The 16,883-nt window shown below is 34.1% G+C and overlaps 1 protein-coding gene across 3 annotated transcripts in view; it reads right to left on the minus strand.

Moving 5' to 3' along the window:
* LOC108783031 (carcinine transporter) overlaps positions 1-16,883 on the minus strand; it is a 38,386-nt gene that overhangs the window by 377 nt on the left and 21,126 nt on the right. The window contains exons 1-9 of one of the 3 annotated variants that reach the window (XM_018551460.1): positions 9,378-9,481; positions 6,350-6,611; positions 3,409-3,619; positions 2,085-2,343; positions 1,647-1,839; positions 1,254-1,472; positions 962-1,176; positions 305-480; positions 35-207 (exon numbers count right to left, since the gene is read on the minus strand). In XM_018551460.1, the coding sequence (XP_018406962.1) occupies positions 35-207; positions 305-480; positions 962-1,176; positions 1,254-1,472; positions 1,647-1,839; positions 2,085-2,343; positions 3,409-3,619; positions 6,350-6,600 (1,697 nt within the window). In that variant the 5' untranslated portion in view covers positions 6,601-6,611; positions 9,378-9,481. Of the gene's footprint in view, positions 1-34; positions 208-304; positions 481-961; positions 1,177-1,253; positions 1,473-1,646; positions 1,840-2,084; positions 2,344-3,408; positions 3,620-6,349; positions 6,623-9,377; positions 9,482-16,883 lie in introns of those variants that run through there. The other 2 variants (XM_018551462.1, XM_018551461.1) reach the window with 2 other exon arrangements.

Genomic DNA, 16,883 nt, shown 5'->3' on the forward strand with positions numbered 1-16,883 from the left:
GAGAGAGAGAGAGAGAGAGAGAGAGAGAACTTACGAGGATATGCAGGGAATCCACCAAAAGCTTTGATCCGTGCCAAAGTCGTTACCCTCCTGCAGAGTTTCGGGCAAATCCTGGTCCAAAGTTTCAGGTAGCGCTAACGTTAAGAATGCATCGAAAAACGACAGGAGACCAAGAACTATTAATGGCAAATATTGATTAACGTCAGCCTAAAAAAAAATAATTGACTTAATTAATCGACCTGGACTTTGTTAATTACGGCATAATGCACAGATAGTATCTCGCGGTATTCTCATAATACTTTACCAGATAAATCACATAAGGCCCGACGATGTGAGCAATGTAGCCAATAATGTGAATTAGAGACACACCTTGCGCCCGCACTACGGTCGGCAACATCTCGGCCGCGTATTGGAAACCGATATTCGCGGCGATATTGACACCGAGGCGCGCCAAAATCGCCATGGTGACGGTTAGTGTACCTGAAATACCGCGGAATACGTAAGTACACATGTTACAAGCTCTATTTGCTGGTCACGTTCGCCCCCCAGTCATTCCGCCTCAATCCTCCGTTTTATACAATTGTACAATTTTGTTCCCTGCCCTTTATTGAAGTACCTTTTGTTTATCATCGTATGTCTTTTATATTTATAATTGAAATCGCTTCTACTTAATATTGGCCGTATATTCCACTGTATAAACCCGATGCCTCAATTTCCAAAGAAAAGAAGAAGCTAGTGATCCACGTTAGTTTGTTATCAAATAAAACTTAGATCGTAGATCACAGAGCGACAGAATCGAAGATCTCATATTTTTGCGTGTTCTCGTTTTATTTTTTATTTCTATTTGCAATCTAAAACAATTTTTTCCACTTCCCGTATATTGTTCTGACGATGAAGACGGATAAACCTGATGACAGGACTAATTAATATCGTAAGATTCGTGAGTGAAAATGTAACTTACCATCGGGAGTGCCAACAGCGATCAAAGAGAATATACCGCATATAAACATAGAAGCGAAACCCATCCATCGTCTGCCCCATCTATCAAGGAAAAGTGCCAGCAGAATCGCCGCCGGAAGCTCGGTCATCGCGGCTATGGAGAATGACATGAACACATCGGGATGCAATAGCTTCATGTTCCAAACATGTCCGTCGAATACCAAGATGATCAACAGCCTGAAAACGATTGTTCGATCAATATAGTCATTTTAAACGAGGGTAAATAGATCGAATTTGATCCTTCCGACGCTCACCAGTAAATAACAAGCATGACAGTGATGCGAGCTAGTCGGGGCAACTTGAAGAGGTGCAGGACCGTGTACTGATTATGCGATTGATCCTTCTCGATTATATTCTTGCAGCTCTTTTCGAATTCCTCGAACACCTCCTGTTTGACTTCCCTGCCGTTGACCTTCGCAAATTTCTTTAACATGCCGATCGCCTTGTCAATGTTACCGCTCATGATGTACCATCTTAGAACAGAATAAAAAATCGTTACATTATACGTATCAGCGTCTACTTATTATATATGTGTGTGTGTGTGTGTGTGTGTGTGTGTGTGTATTTTGCAGCATATACTAATTTTATTTTATAGAAGATAATTTATATTACAAATTCAATATAAGTCAATAAGAATAGACAAGTACCGTGCACTTTCTGGGACAAGCCACGGGCCGAGGAAAGCGACAATCATCGGGAATGCGGTAACGACGCTTAAAATTCTCCAATCTGCGATCCAAAATGCGATCCATGGCAAGAGACCAGCGGCGGCCGCAAAGTAAATCCCAAAGGACATGTTTGCCACCAGAGTTCGATACTTCGGACCGACATATTCAATCACTGCGGTCAAAGTTATTGTTAATAATAATGACTGAAGCATCACAATCATCATTTTTATCATAATGTCAAGTAGAAAATTTTACTTTAGAATTCAAATCGTAAACTTGAAGTATTATACTTTTATAATCAAAGCTATTGATTAATAATAATAAAATACCTATCTTCTCCTTAATAAGCTGCTTGGTTAGGACAGACAATTCATTTAAATCCTTCGTAAATTTTCATTCGATCGCGATAATACGTACCGATAATGAAGAGTACGTTGAAGCAATTGTCGAACGATGAGCCGACAATCAGCCTTGCAACGCAGAAGGACCAGAAACTATTGCAGAAGGCCGTCGCGATGGAAGCGAAGAAACCTACCGCGTTACAAGATACTAACGCTGGGATTCTGCCGTAGTGATCAGCTATGTAGCCGAATATCAGGCCACCGATAATGCTGCCAACGAAAAAGGCTGACTGAGCCGCGGAACCGAGGAAAGTCTTGTCGCAAACCCATTCGAGCTGGCGAAATGATACACATTGTTATTATCGCGAAAAGATTGTTGTTATATAATAATACTGACATCACGATTTATTTATCAGAGGTGGATCCCTTATAGAAATCCAGTTTATAATACTAGCCAATTACTAATGAAAATTATTTGTTTTCAGTATTAACCTTCCTTCCTAAAACTTTTGGTGAGAATTTTACTTTGAATAGTGAAATTTCAATCTTAAAAATTAAAAATTGAACCTTTTTACCCAAAACTTATTCCATTTTCACTTTTTAGAGTGAAATTCCTTTCCAAAGAATTTGAAGAATTAGACACAGATTTTACCGGTCCTTTACTATACACGATAGATCATTTGTGTTACGGTTTAATTTTCATCATTTTAATAAAAATTATTAAGTAATTTTTACATATACTGTAATTAAGTAATTTTTACACATACTGTTTTTGAAAAAAAGAAATGTGTAGGACACAAATGATCTAATCGTGAACACTAAGATTGCTTTTTTAAAAAAGCACTAAACACTAATTTTTTTTAATATTTAAAATAAGTAATTAATTATTATCTTCTAGTATTAAATTTCTGCAAGAGATATATGATATGTCACGATTGAATATACCGAGAAGGAATTTCTATGAATAATTTCTATCAAATGCATCTCTATAGCTTTATAAAATGATAATACTAAGACTGAATTTTATTGGATAGCAAATAGTGTTAATTATTATCGATATACAAGCAAAGATACATACTCTATATTAGTGGAAAATACTGATGAACTATTCGCTGACGTCCTCGATATGCTAATTTTTGATTTTTACCTCAGACATTACACAACATCAAAAAATACCGGTGTGTGAACGGTATTTTCGATGCCGGTTTCTCTTTCGCTTCGTATAAAAAGATTATAATAAGGCTGCGCGCTTGGCAAAAAGAAAAAGGAGATTTAAAAAATGCGAAAAAGTGCTAAACCAGTTGACGTTTCGCTAAACGCATCAGTCGACAAATTTATTAATCAATTATAGCTATGGCGACAGTGATTTATGGCGAGTAATAATGCAGTGTTTTAGATACCTCGGTGGCGATCGAGGCGTACGGTATCATCGTGTGGTTGAAAGTCCATCCTTGCTTGCACCGGACTATCGGCCACGACAGATTGGCTTGTCTGACACCTTGCTCGAGCAGCTCTGTGTAATTTACGTCGTACATGTAGCATCTCGAGAACGACGTGGCGCTCTCCAGCTTCAATTCCTCACTGGTAGCTGGGGGTATCCCTATCGTGATCCTGTCGCAATCCAGACGTGAACAAATTTATTAGAAAAACAATAAACCTGTATATATGATGCGCCTCTAACACGTCGTTTGTACGAGGTAGCTTGGTCCAAGAAGTAAAAGTAAGAAATTGACCAATCACAGTCAAATGTGAGAAGAATGCTCGACTGCATGTAATTGATCAATTTGTCAGACCGTTACTCAGAGTGCAGTTCTTATATTCAAGCCTTAAGTTCAGTCTTAAGTTTAGTCTTGAGGTGTCACGAACCAGTTAGAAGACCGCATTAGCGTCTTAAGATATACTTGAGACGATCTTGAAAGAAAACAGACTATAATGAATACCAGCTTTACTCTTATTTCTTACACGAAGCTTACTCCGGATATTGTAGACGACGCATAATACCATCTAATTTCTGAGAGCACATATGATAAATGGCTGCGATAAAAAAAGAACCGAGTGACGTGCGTCAAATAAATAGCAAATTCATTATAATCTACGACCAGCGTTATACGTGCGAATTTATATGCTAACGCGATAGGAGATAGGTTCTTCGATATTGCCTTTAGGGACGTGCCATTTTTGCCCGAGAAATGCGACTACACGTTCTATACGTCCCATAAATCTCACGGATGATATAAAATGACAATTTTATTTCTAAGAGGTACGCACAAGTTTCTGCTATTCACCGGAGTGTTAGACCTATCAGACATATATCTCCTCTTATTTTCACTGGGGGTCTCATAATCTCAAGTCATATCGCGGTTGATTTTAATAACGCTTTGCGTTTCCCAAAGAACTCGCTGCGGTCTCGAAGGAAGGAAGTAAGGAAGGAAGAAAGAGAGGAAGGATGAAAAATATCTACGTTCCCAGGCAGCTTTTCAACCGAAAGAAGATCCTCCCATCTCTTTCCCGCTTTCTCTTCTCTCTGTTTCTCTCGTGAAATTCCCGAGGAATCCCTTCGAGGTCGACAACCAAACAGGTTTTCTGTAACTTCGAATACGGAGAAACTACTGATCAAGTGATTTGAATCACGTACAATTGCAACGACGGATTTTCCCGTGACAGTCATGCAGTCTGATATACAATTACATATTTACGTATGACACATTTTGTGCTAGAAACAATATTGGATATAATTAGATTATTCCGAAATGTTTGGAAGTCTAAGAAAATTGTATTTTAACGAAAAATATGTTTATCAGAGTTCGGAAATTTTTTAAACAAATGATTTTAATTCATCCACATCTATATGTTACAATTTTTGTTGACAATTTTCGTCAGAATTTATGTCTCATTTAAGAAAGAAAGAAAAAAAAGATGCACAATTATGCTAGCTATTCTATTTATTCTGTAAAATTCTATTTGTTCTGCGTTTACGGAGGAAAGCTTACAAGAAGTATAATATAATTAGGCGTAATCATATTTCTTATTTCAGAAAAACGGTTTTTTTTTATGGAACACAAGGACGGAATTATTCGAATGTAAATTAAGTCCTGTTTAACGCAAATGAAGAGATCTGTTTCTTTGTCGTTGTTTCGTCATTTATTTCTAAGTAGCGCAATTACGAATTCAAACTTTATTAATAATATTTTTAATAATTTAAATTTAATTTATTATAAATATTTAATGCGATTTATAAAACAGTATGTATTTAATTTCGTAGAAGCCCAACAGAAAAGTCATTAAAAGTCATTTAGTTTTCTTTTCGAGCAAAATATAAATTAAAATAGAAAACCCTTTAATTGTGAATTGTTTAGAAACTTTTTATTGTATTGTATGTATATGGATAATAAGATTTTATCATGAAAAATAGACATATACAATCTGTATTTAACAGTTTACATATTTTCTGTAATGTTTTATCAATTTATACTGCTGTATATATACCATATATATATTTTAGATTAAATAATTAAATTGCGATATAAGAAGAGGCTTCGAAATATTTTCAGATAATACTTTCCTAAAACAAAGTTAATTTATGTAAAATTTTGAATTTTCAATCGTTAATAATTGAAATATTTTCAATATCGTTTTTATAAAAATGACGAAACAAAATCTAAAAATTTTGAGCATACTATATGCAAACTGTACATATACAAAAAATCTAACACGCAAGGGTGAATCTATATATAAGTCAAGCCGACCGTGGCCCAAGGTCTTGGTCAGCTCGGACCGACCGGACTTGAACTGTCGTTATGAAATGAGGATGAAAAGAATTTCACAATCTTCCACTTTTTATTTCTTATTATTGCAAAATTACCTCGTGCATTGGTAATTTTGGAAATCTTGTGTCATTCAATCCCGCTTGTACAAAGAAATATCTTAGAGATCCACACAAGTATTAATTATGTAAACATCTAAATATTCCAACTTTATTTATTCACGATTATTTAACCGTCAGTCAATTTGGACTTTGAACGCACAGTTGACGTTTCGACTATAAATTCTAGTAAATGAATTTCTTTTTAAATCTGTAATAAATAAATAAAATGCAATCTCTAATTCTACAACAATAAAAACTCGTTAAAGCTTTCACAAGAATTGTTTTCAGATTTTTATGCAGTCTGGAATAATATAAAAACTCGTACTGAAACTTATAAAAGCTCACGTTGTTAACAGAAGACGCAACATTCTTCAGGTTTATTCGTTACTTTGATTTTCAAGTGTGTATATAAATGCAAAAAGTATCGAGAGTATTGAGAGGTGTGAGAGTATTGCATCTCTCCTTGTTAAACTTACTTCTCAAGATCCGTGAAATTGTAATGATCCAACTCCGGTATCGTGCACCAATGCTCGGCAGGCACCAGAGTGAGGAAGAATTGCGCGAAGTATAAAAAGGCGTACACGAAGGTGAATGGTAGGAGCAGGATAAACAGGAACCACTGGTATCTGCTCGCCTCGCCGACGTACGGTAGGATATCGTCGAAGGTCTCGATCTTCGGAGGACCGTTGCCCTCCTCGACTTTCGTGGACTCGACCATGACCGTCATCGTCGTAGTGTCTGGAAAGAGGCGACAGTGAGACTCCCTTAGAGTTTATTGCAATTTACGGTGAAGAAAGGTCGCCGAGTATCGCCGGTGGACGTGAGATCCCGTTTGCTGGAACGTGAGATAGAGCGGGAATAAAGAATGAAATGCATAATGCGATAATGAGGTGAGATACCTCGGTATCATTATGCTGCTAATGAGTCGAGCAGATTTGCGTTTGTATGTAATGACGAGCGCACGGAAAAGAAAACTAATAGGAATAAACAAAAGACCATTATTATGACATAACGAACGCTGCGACGCGTATGTAATTAGAGCTCTATTCTTGAAAAGAAGTAAAAAAAAAAGTAGAGAAAGACTGTAGATAGCATACATTACTATAGTATTACCCTAGTTTTTCATATACGTTTCTTTTCAAGAATAGGAACCCTGGTCTTTGTCATTAATTACAACGTTTTACGTAAAATACTAAATGATAAAATGGACCGTTGAAGTTGTAAATTATTTCGAAAGAGAGGATTTTCTGACTGTCGAGTTGGAACAGACTGAACAGACGTAGCAGTTCGACGAACATCTAGTATAGAGATCACGTGTGCGTAAGGTCACATAAAATAATAGATCTTTCTTTTCAGCTGAATTTCTTACACGGTTTATCTTTCCTGTTTTTCTCTCCATGCTGGAAAAAAAAAGAGAGAAACATAAACTGTGCAAAAAATAAAAGCTAGCTGAAAGTCAGCTAAAAAGTTCATACGTCGATATAAATATAATACTGGATGAATATTAATCGTTAGTAGATACACAATTATACACGATTATGTGCCGGGTTAATTTTCATTATCTTGTGTAACTATACAAGAATTATTAAACAAAATAAAAAAGAATCTCGACATGTAAGAGCGCGCCGGTGAATTATCTGCAAAAGTGTTTTCTTGTGATCAATTCTTTTATGACTATTTGATAATTCTTTTATTTATACCTATTCTATTATCATTTTAAAATCATGACTTGTTAAGTTCAATTAAAATTTAATTATTGTGATTTATATGCGACTGTGTGTGTGTGAAGGTATAAAACCCAAACTAATTTCGCTCATTGTATTGTATTAGATATATTCAATTTTATTTAATTTTTTAGAAATTAATTAACTCTTCTCGTCTTTGATCATTATTGGACCTTTTCATAGTTATTATTATATTTGTGATGTTATTAAATAATTTTTACATATATTTTAACATTTTTTAAAAATATATATTATAAAGTGGTGTATTTTAAAAAATTATATATAAATATTATAATTACGTAATTACTTCATGCGTCTAATTTTTTAAAGAAAAGAAATATATAAGATATTCATTAATGACTCAAAATAGACAAATATCAATGAATATTTTTTCTAGTATTCGCTTTTGTTCTCGTTCACACCTGTAATTTTTATTCTCTATGTCGTTTATGCTTGCAAAAATCGTAGGTTCAATCGACACTTTATTTCTTAGTCACTTCTTATTTTCTTTAAGAGTCGGAATCGACGTTTTAAAAGCGACAAGCGCGTACGATTTGAGACTCGTTCGTAATTCTGTCTAATGTTTTCTTTGAAAGTATTCGAAAAAATATGCGGCTTTATGTAAACTTACGAATATAAATAATTCCGCAACGCGCTACACACTCGTCACTCGTATCAAATGAGGAACAAAAGCGCTGTTGTTATGAAAATTTATAAGATATCAAACCAATTTGTTGTATGAAAGATTTGAATGCCGCAGTACAGAAGCAATTACAAAATGCAATTATATATCGCCCTCGACGAGATACGTAACGAGAAACAGGCCAGTAAGTCATCAGCACTAATAATGCGATCAGATATTCATAAAGCGCGATATGTATCTGGAGACACGGTATATTTACGGGAATTTACGGGGATTGCTTTTAATAGAAATTGAGTAAGGAATAATCAAACAAAAAGAAAAGAACATAATATCGAGAAATATCATAAAAATAATGCAATCTTGTTAATTAATGAAATTTCATTTTCAAATTTCTCCAACATAAAGGAAGGCGGAGATTACCTCTCCTAAAATATTGTGTTAGAAAAACTATTTTGCGATGTAATAAAAATAATTCTACATCTTTTCATATTTTTGAAAAGCCCACAACAGTAAAAAAATTTGAGCTGGACGGAGAGAATAAAAATATGACAACAAACGGAAGATTAATAATTCATTTCTTCCGTTAATTTATTCGAGTTTATCATAATTATAGTCTTATTGCACTTATCAATTTGTAATATTTTGCTTCGTTAATTCAGCTTATAATTTCATTAATATTCTCTTCACCTGCTTTGTCCGTTCAATCAATACTTGCCTCGTTTCGGGTGATTTATCAACCGTAACATATTTTCTTATAACGGAAATAGGAAATTTCGTGTGTCAATGTAAATATGAATGACTGACACTTTACATGAATAAAAGAATATGTAATAAATAACATGATGTAAAATTCAAAAAGTAATTTAAAAACACATTTAAAAAATAAACACAACGTGTTAGTTATTACCTAAAGTATTGGATTTGTAAAATTTTTCATTATATTCTTGATTTAAGGTTTTATTGCAATATTCAATTTCATTCAATATTTGTGAAGAAAATTAAAAGAAAAGCCTTTCTTATAAAAGAAAATTTTCCAACATTCTTCATTTCAAGATTATTCCACATTGTGTAAAAAAAAGAAAGAAAAAAGGCATCTGACGATTAGTATTATCTAAAACAGAAATGAACAATTCTTACCTGTTGATCCTTCAAGCGTAGTGAGCAATGTAAAAAAATCACAATAAGTCCGTACACAGAAGATAAATTAATAATAATCCACAAGACAGAGATTCACTTTATAGACGCTGATTTATGAAGTAAAGAGAGGCGGTAGAAATATATTTCAAGCATGAGAGATATATATATATATATGTATGTATTCCGGTAGGTTGCCTCGCGAGATCGATCGTGAGATCGCACGAAAAAAAAATCTCCCGTCAAAGGTATCACGATTTTCCCGATAATTCGGCGCCGATCGAATTTCACGCACTACATCATCGTTTCGAGAAGCGCGCGGACTGTCGGCGGCGCAACCGATTGGTGGGGCTTTATAGCCTTCCACTACAGATGCAGAAAACCACGCGCTTCCCCACCTTGATGGGACCGGCAGCGACCGGTAGACGCAGACGCCCGCGCCCGGCGCGACGACGACGCCGGGTGGATAGGATAAACGCGACCTGTTGTCGGCGTGACCGATGTCGCAACGGATCGCTGTCTGTGACGTCAGCGGGGAACACACGAGGAATGGGGATTTCACAATTTTTTTGCAGCTACCCGCCTTCTCGTACGCACGAGCGGCGATTTTCCCGATCGCGCACGCACTCTTTCCGCGTACGTCATCGCTTTCCTCCGCGTGATATCGCGACATTTTACGTAAGATTCGCGCGCAGGTATAAGTGCGACAACGCGAAGAATTTATGGAAAAAAATGTGAATACGTCAAATGTGAATATGTCTGGAAAAAATCCCAGCGACATCGAGTCTTGCCTAAAAGATTAAGATACACTTGTATTTTCAAATAAAATAACTGAGGTGCGATTTTCTCCGGTGAGAATATCGCATACCTCTGCTGCCCGTTTCCACTGATTAGATTAACTTTAATTTCTGTTCAACTGTTATTTTTTCTAATTTTAAAACCTAGAAAAAGGGAAGAGTAAGTTGAACCGAGCTCAAAGTTGATCTAAATTAGTGGAAATAGGGATAAAACTTTTAGAGTGTCTCACTTTGAACAGTAAAATCTTATCCTTAAATCATGATTACACTACATAGGTTGCCAGTTATTATCGATTTTTTTTTGGCTAATCACAGTGAATGAAGATTAGCTGTAACGTAATTGGCTAAAATATAACCTTCAACCGGCAACCATAATCGGCAATCAGAGACTGGTGTTCATAATCGATTCTTATATTTAAGATTGTCTTAAATAAATATCTCTTAAGATGTCATGAACCAATAAGAGAGCCGCAATAGCATCTTAAGACATTACTTAAATTGGTTTTAAAGCAAGAACGAACTATGAGTATATCGGTCACAGAGCAGTATTGATATCGTAAAATGTTATTTAAGATGATCTTATTAAAATAAGAACGGAATATGAACAATGGCCTTAAAATTGAAAATTGAATCACTCTTTTTCAAGACTGATTTTTGGCAATTTTCACTTTTAAGGTAGGATTGCATTCCAAAGAATTTAGAGAGTAGGTAAAGAGCCTTAGAAAGATCCAAGCGATATCAAATCCCCGATCGCTAGTACCATTAAGATATAATATATTTTTAGATAAAATATATCTACGTTGAGAGATTTATGTCTTCTACGGCAAGTAGATTAGTTACAAGAAATAGAACCAAGGAAAAACCTCACCAAGAATAGACTCCGCATATAAGGGGTGAGGTCTGAAATGTTGCTATGCCTAATCAGGAATACCTTCAGGGTCTATGGAAGGTTGAAGAGAGTTTTAAACTGGTAGACGATACACATGTGGTTATCTCTCACGTGATGCACGTGTTATCGAATCCGGAATTTCTTCGAGATACTTATACGTTGATCTGTGGCTTTAGAAGATTTTTCACTCCCTCCGCAAAAAGAGTATCGATCTCGAAGGAAGTAACCAAATACGAGTAGAATCTTAAACCTTTTATTTATTACAATAATATTTTGCAATTTGGTCTTTTCTTTCTTATTAAAATTCTTATAATTATGTTAAATCTGAAAGAATCTAAATCAGACAATTCAAGAATCAGTCCTATTGACACGTCAACCTTATTAACTTTTCAGAGTTGATGATAAGTTCATTGAACCTACTTAATTATAAATCTCGGTATCAAAATGTCAAGCAATTCAGTTGTTTTATGTTTATTTTCTTCATCTTTATTTATATCTACAAATTTGGATTAATCTTATTAAAATATGTTTAGTATTTATTCTTTTTTACACGAATTATATTGAGTCCTTAAAAAATTAATTATCTTCTTTTAATTAACATATATTTAATAGATCTTATACAGTTAGACTCAGTGTCAGTTCCGGATTATTAAGTTAAAGGCGATAACAAGATTATGTGCTTTCCAGATAGATTAGTACGTTATTAGTAATGCTACATAACGAAGTTATTATTACCCTAATGATTTAATGAGAATGTAATTATTCGCAATATTAATGTTGGAAAAAGTTTTAAAGTGTTCTTGTTTAATTGAGGTTTCTAATTTCAGTAAATATCAGAAAATTATGCACACAAATTGGGGGATCATTGATGTTAATTATTTTCATCTATTTTTTATGAATATCAACCAATTGAATACAACACTTTTATTCAAAGATTTATATATTTTTCGTTTAAATAACCGTATAAAAAGTTATCCGCGCATCGAGTGATTTAATCTCAAAGATTTATAACACTTGTTTAATCACAATATTCAATTAAATAATAATGTAAGTAGAAGAATGTTTCCGTCTAGGCGCCTTTTTTAAAATTATTTCTTAAATAATTAAAGTCTTGCAATAAATGCTATTTGGCAATAAATAACAATAAGGAAATAAACGAGATTAATATCAATTAGACTTAATTACAATTAGAGAAACGTGTGTCATTAATCTCTTTGTATAAGACGAAAAGGAAAAACGCATTTAAAAAGAATTTACATGAATCATGAGGAAACTTATTTATAAAACAAACCGAAATAATAAATCTTAATTCGATTATATTATCATTCATTACGTGCGTATATTAGGTATTTTCAGAGAGATTTATATTGCAGAAATTTGCAAATGATGACATCTAAACAGAAAAAATTTGCATCGTATAAGCAAATACGCGACGGCCGTGGTATTGACGAATGATGTAGTGAATACGAATATTTGTCTGGGGGTGTATTTTTAAAGAATGACAATCCGGGAATTACGTAAAATTCTTTGAATAATACATCACAATGTGTCTACTTTAAACTCTTGATAATATTACAACGATAATGATAAGCTCTCCTTTCTATAATAAATGCCCTCTTTCTTGTCTCGCGAAGAGATTAGTGACGCATGCTCCTTTAATTGTAATTGATACTTAACTCGTTAATTTCTGCTTCCGTTTTACTAGTTTTAAACGCTCGGGATTTCCCTCAAGAAAAAATCTCATTTTTTAATAAGTGTGAAGACTTCCTAAGCTTTGCGACGAATACCGGATGGAACATTGTTCGCGAATAAAACGATTACGATGACAAAAGGAGGGAATTGCTTGGTTCAAAAATCGTGAATTCGAATTGTTTCAATTGATGAATAGAACGACGATCGAACATCCGACAGAAGATGAGTAAGCTGTGTATACGATGCATCGATAAAACACATCAATCACGCGGAGGTGCCTCAACTTCCGGCGACGATGCGTCGTGCGTTCGCTCTCGGAACGCACCAGACGCTAAGATGACGACCTTGATCGGTGGCACTTGCACAGGGAAAACCCAAGCTAACCAGAATAGAACGCCGGCTCGGGCGAAATACCGAAGTGGAGATGCCGAGAAAGACGTCGAAAGGTAAGGTCGGACGGAATGAAACCGGTTGACGAACGAGCGACGACGGTGGAAGAGCGGCTCTATGGTGTCGAGGAAGGAATGCCCGAGGATCTCGTCGCCTCGCGGGAGGAAAACGCGCGAGTTCTTCTTACTTGTGTACGCACAAGAAAAATTCGAGGAATGGCAGAGAATATTCGCACGATGTGTGACGTCACGGAGATCTTGGTTTTTTTTTTCTTTTTTCCTAAATGTCATCGCGCACGCACATCTCCCGATGCTTCTCGCATGGTTTGTTTCATCGTTACGTAGAACCCTTAATCACGTCAATCGACGACGCCTTCGGTGATATACTCCAAAACAATAACAAATATTTTTAAGTTTTTTTAATCTCTTCTAGAATTATCGATGGATTTATTAGACTCGCTGAATTATAAATTTCTTTGCCAAAAATGTCAAACGATTCATTCATTTTTTTTTTAATTTTAATATCTTTAAATTTGAATTATCCTTATTAAAATATACTTATTGATAGTCATAGTATTCATTCTTTTTATACAAGTTGTGTCATTTTGGTTTCTTTAAATTAATTAATGCTTTATTATTAACATAATTTAAATGAGTTTTACAGACACAACGTCAGTAACCGTGTTACAGATTTTGACGTCAGTTGCGAAGAGTTAAATTAAACTCTTGTTAATAACGTAACTTCCTAGCATCCACATACATTAATGTCTCAAAGATTTCATTATGAAATTTGAAATACTTTTAATTTCGCATCTCCTCTCTTGTCTTAGTCGCACTTTGCTATAAAGTTAAAACAACATAGAAACTCACAGTGAAAAGTACTTTGTATTTGTGTTGAAAACGGTTTACTCAAGTTCTTGTTTTTGTGTCAAATTGTTAATATAATTTATCCGAGTGTTGATTTAACGTAATGTGATTATTTCACTATTTTGTGTTAAATTTATATTCAACAATTTCGTAATGTTGAATATCAATTTATAATTAAGTGAACAAATAACATAAAAATAGAATTTGTTGAAACAAAAATTTTTAAATAAGTAAATAAAATTTCTTAGTCTTAATTTATTATAAATGTTTAATTTATCAAAATATGTTAATTTAATTGAGGATATTATAAATGTTAATTTTTTAACGAACAAATATGATTGCTTACTGTGTCATTGTTTTATTTTCTGTATTTTAATATCATATTTGTATTATTTTCTAAAATATTCATCTTGTATTAAATTAACACAACAATTTTTTAGTGGACATGTTTGAGACATGTGAAATACGTTAAATTTTTTTAACTATATGTGTATCACAACATAGATATTCACAATTCTTTCAATGTAAACTAACAATATTTTATAATCGCTTAAAAAATGCTAATCAATTTGGTATTCATCCAGTTTCAGTGATGATATTATATACAACAACAAATGGTAGGCCGGTTAGAGTAATGAAATCAACAATGAATGACGATAGTGGCACGATATTTAAATTGATCCGTATCATATGACAATAAAAATTAAATGAATTTGGCGCCGTCTAGCATTGTCTGCCCGAAATGATTGAATTGACGCGGACGATATTAATTCCAGCGCTCTGCTCGAATGATCGCCATAAGAATGCTACACGATGGATCTCTTGCGCAGCGTCCTTGCGAATTGCAATAATTGCGTAAAACGCAACGAATCTAACGAGCTGTTACGCGAGGCCACAATAAAGGCGACACGCGAAATGACTTAAAGTATTAGTTGCGACAGTAGTATTGTGACAATATATCGGAAGCATGTGAAATATATGAACGAAATGAAGACCGCAAACAAACAACACATGTGTCATAATTCGGAGCAAAGTATTATAATAGAAAGAGAAAATGTTATAAATTTTTTCCAAGATAGGCTCATACATTGTTTTGTAATAATGAATATTGTAAGACGATATATTGCAATCTATAAGGTAAACGAATAGGAAACAAAATAGCTCGACGGATAGGAAAATTAATCATGTCGAAGTTTTTACGTGACACTGATTTTATACCGCTGAAAAATACGTTTTAATAACAGATATTTCTTGATGAACATAGGACTTGTTTTTTTAGTATCTCACTCATTGTCAGTAGACTTCCTCGAGAGATCTCAAAAATCGTTCGTCGATGATTCACAGCAAGAATGTTTGTCGAACGATGTATTTTGCTAAGGAGGAATATTCTAGGACGACATGTTACATCCTAAGTAACGGATAAATAATAGATCGACGGATAAGAAACGATTTATGCCGAAGTCTTTATGTAAGGAAAGAACGATTTTGTTAAAGTATCTAAAAATTTAGCTAGATATAGGCATCTAAAAATGATTTTGTTGAACTATCGAAATATTAAGTAGGATACTCAAATTGATTGCTGAAATAGCAAATTGTTTGCTCATTACACTTGAATTCCCTACATAATTATTTAGATGGTCCAACAAAATTATTTTCAGATCTTTGTCTATAACTTCAAGTTTTAGATATTTCAGCAAAATTATTTTTTGAATGATTAGTTTTATATGAATAAAAAATATATTTAAACGAAAATATATGTCTTGATAGATCTATATATAAGTCTTCTTATTTTACTGTAGATAGAATTCTTCAAAAAAATAGTAAAAATCATTCGTCGACAACTTGCTTCAGAAATTTGTCGAACAATAGAATTAATTATGGATTATCAATTCGATTATCACAAGTGCGTAAGTATATAATACAGCAATCATAAATCATGAACATAATATAATACAACTGTTAGTCATCGCTATAAATAGCGAAAGCTGGAAATGGAGTTTTTTTATCTTGCTTTTTAATTTAAATACATTAAGACGGTGGGCGTATGCAGGTCCGTAATACATGTTAAGATATGCATTAAGATATGGATGTCGTGCGATAATTGCCTCTCGAAGACAAAGACACGACTGCAAGATGAGAAATTCGCTTGCGGGCTTCCGCGAGCTTGTAAATTTCCGAGTCGCAATCCCTCAAGCGGCAGCTTCTTATCGGGTTCGAGTGCACCGAGACGGTAATGATGCTTCTTAACAGTTTGAGCGAGCAGGAAGGATGTACGCGTGCTCAAGTAACTTTGAAGTCTAATGATGTTTCGAATCGTGCATCTCAAATGTATCATTAGACAATAAACCGGTGCAACGTGACAAAGAGATGGACATTCGTTCTGTTTCTCTGTAATCGTACTCTTTTAAATTGACATCGATTATTACAGACAGACACATAAAACAATTTTTTGGCCTAAAGATTGAATCATATAGTATTCCTACATATTTTGACGCTTTAAAATCGAATCGAGAGAAAGAGAGAGAAAGAGTGTTCAAATTACTCCATTACAATTGTTTTTATTGTCGAGAAATAGTTCGATTTTCCAATATTTTTAATCTACCTTGGATATTAACTTTATAAGTTTACATATTATATTGTTATTTTCTTGCTTTTAGCTCAGTTTACATGTTAAAAATAGGCCATAAATTACTTTAAAAATACTAGAAAATTGTGTTATTTTCTATTGATAAAAGTGATAGCAACATGTTGCCAATTTGCGCGCAAATTGGCAGCAAACTCGATCAAATTTTGGCTACAAAACAGTAGCCATCTGCGTCCGCATTTGGCTATGGATTTGGCGACAACATTTGCTGACATGTTTTGCAGCAGATTG

Source organism: Cyphomyrmex costatus, unplaced genomic scaffold (genome assembly GCF_001594065.2).
Source record: "Cyphomyrmex costatus isolate MS0001 unplaced genomic scaffold, Ccosl1.0 scaffold14, whole genome shotgun sequence".
Classification (NCBI taxonomy): domain Eukaryota; kingdom Metazoa; phylum Arthropoda; class Insecta; order Hymenoptera; family Formicidae; genus Cyphomyrmex; species Cyphomyrmex costatus.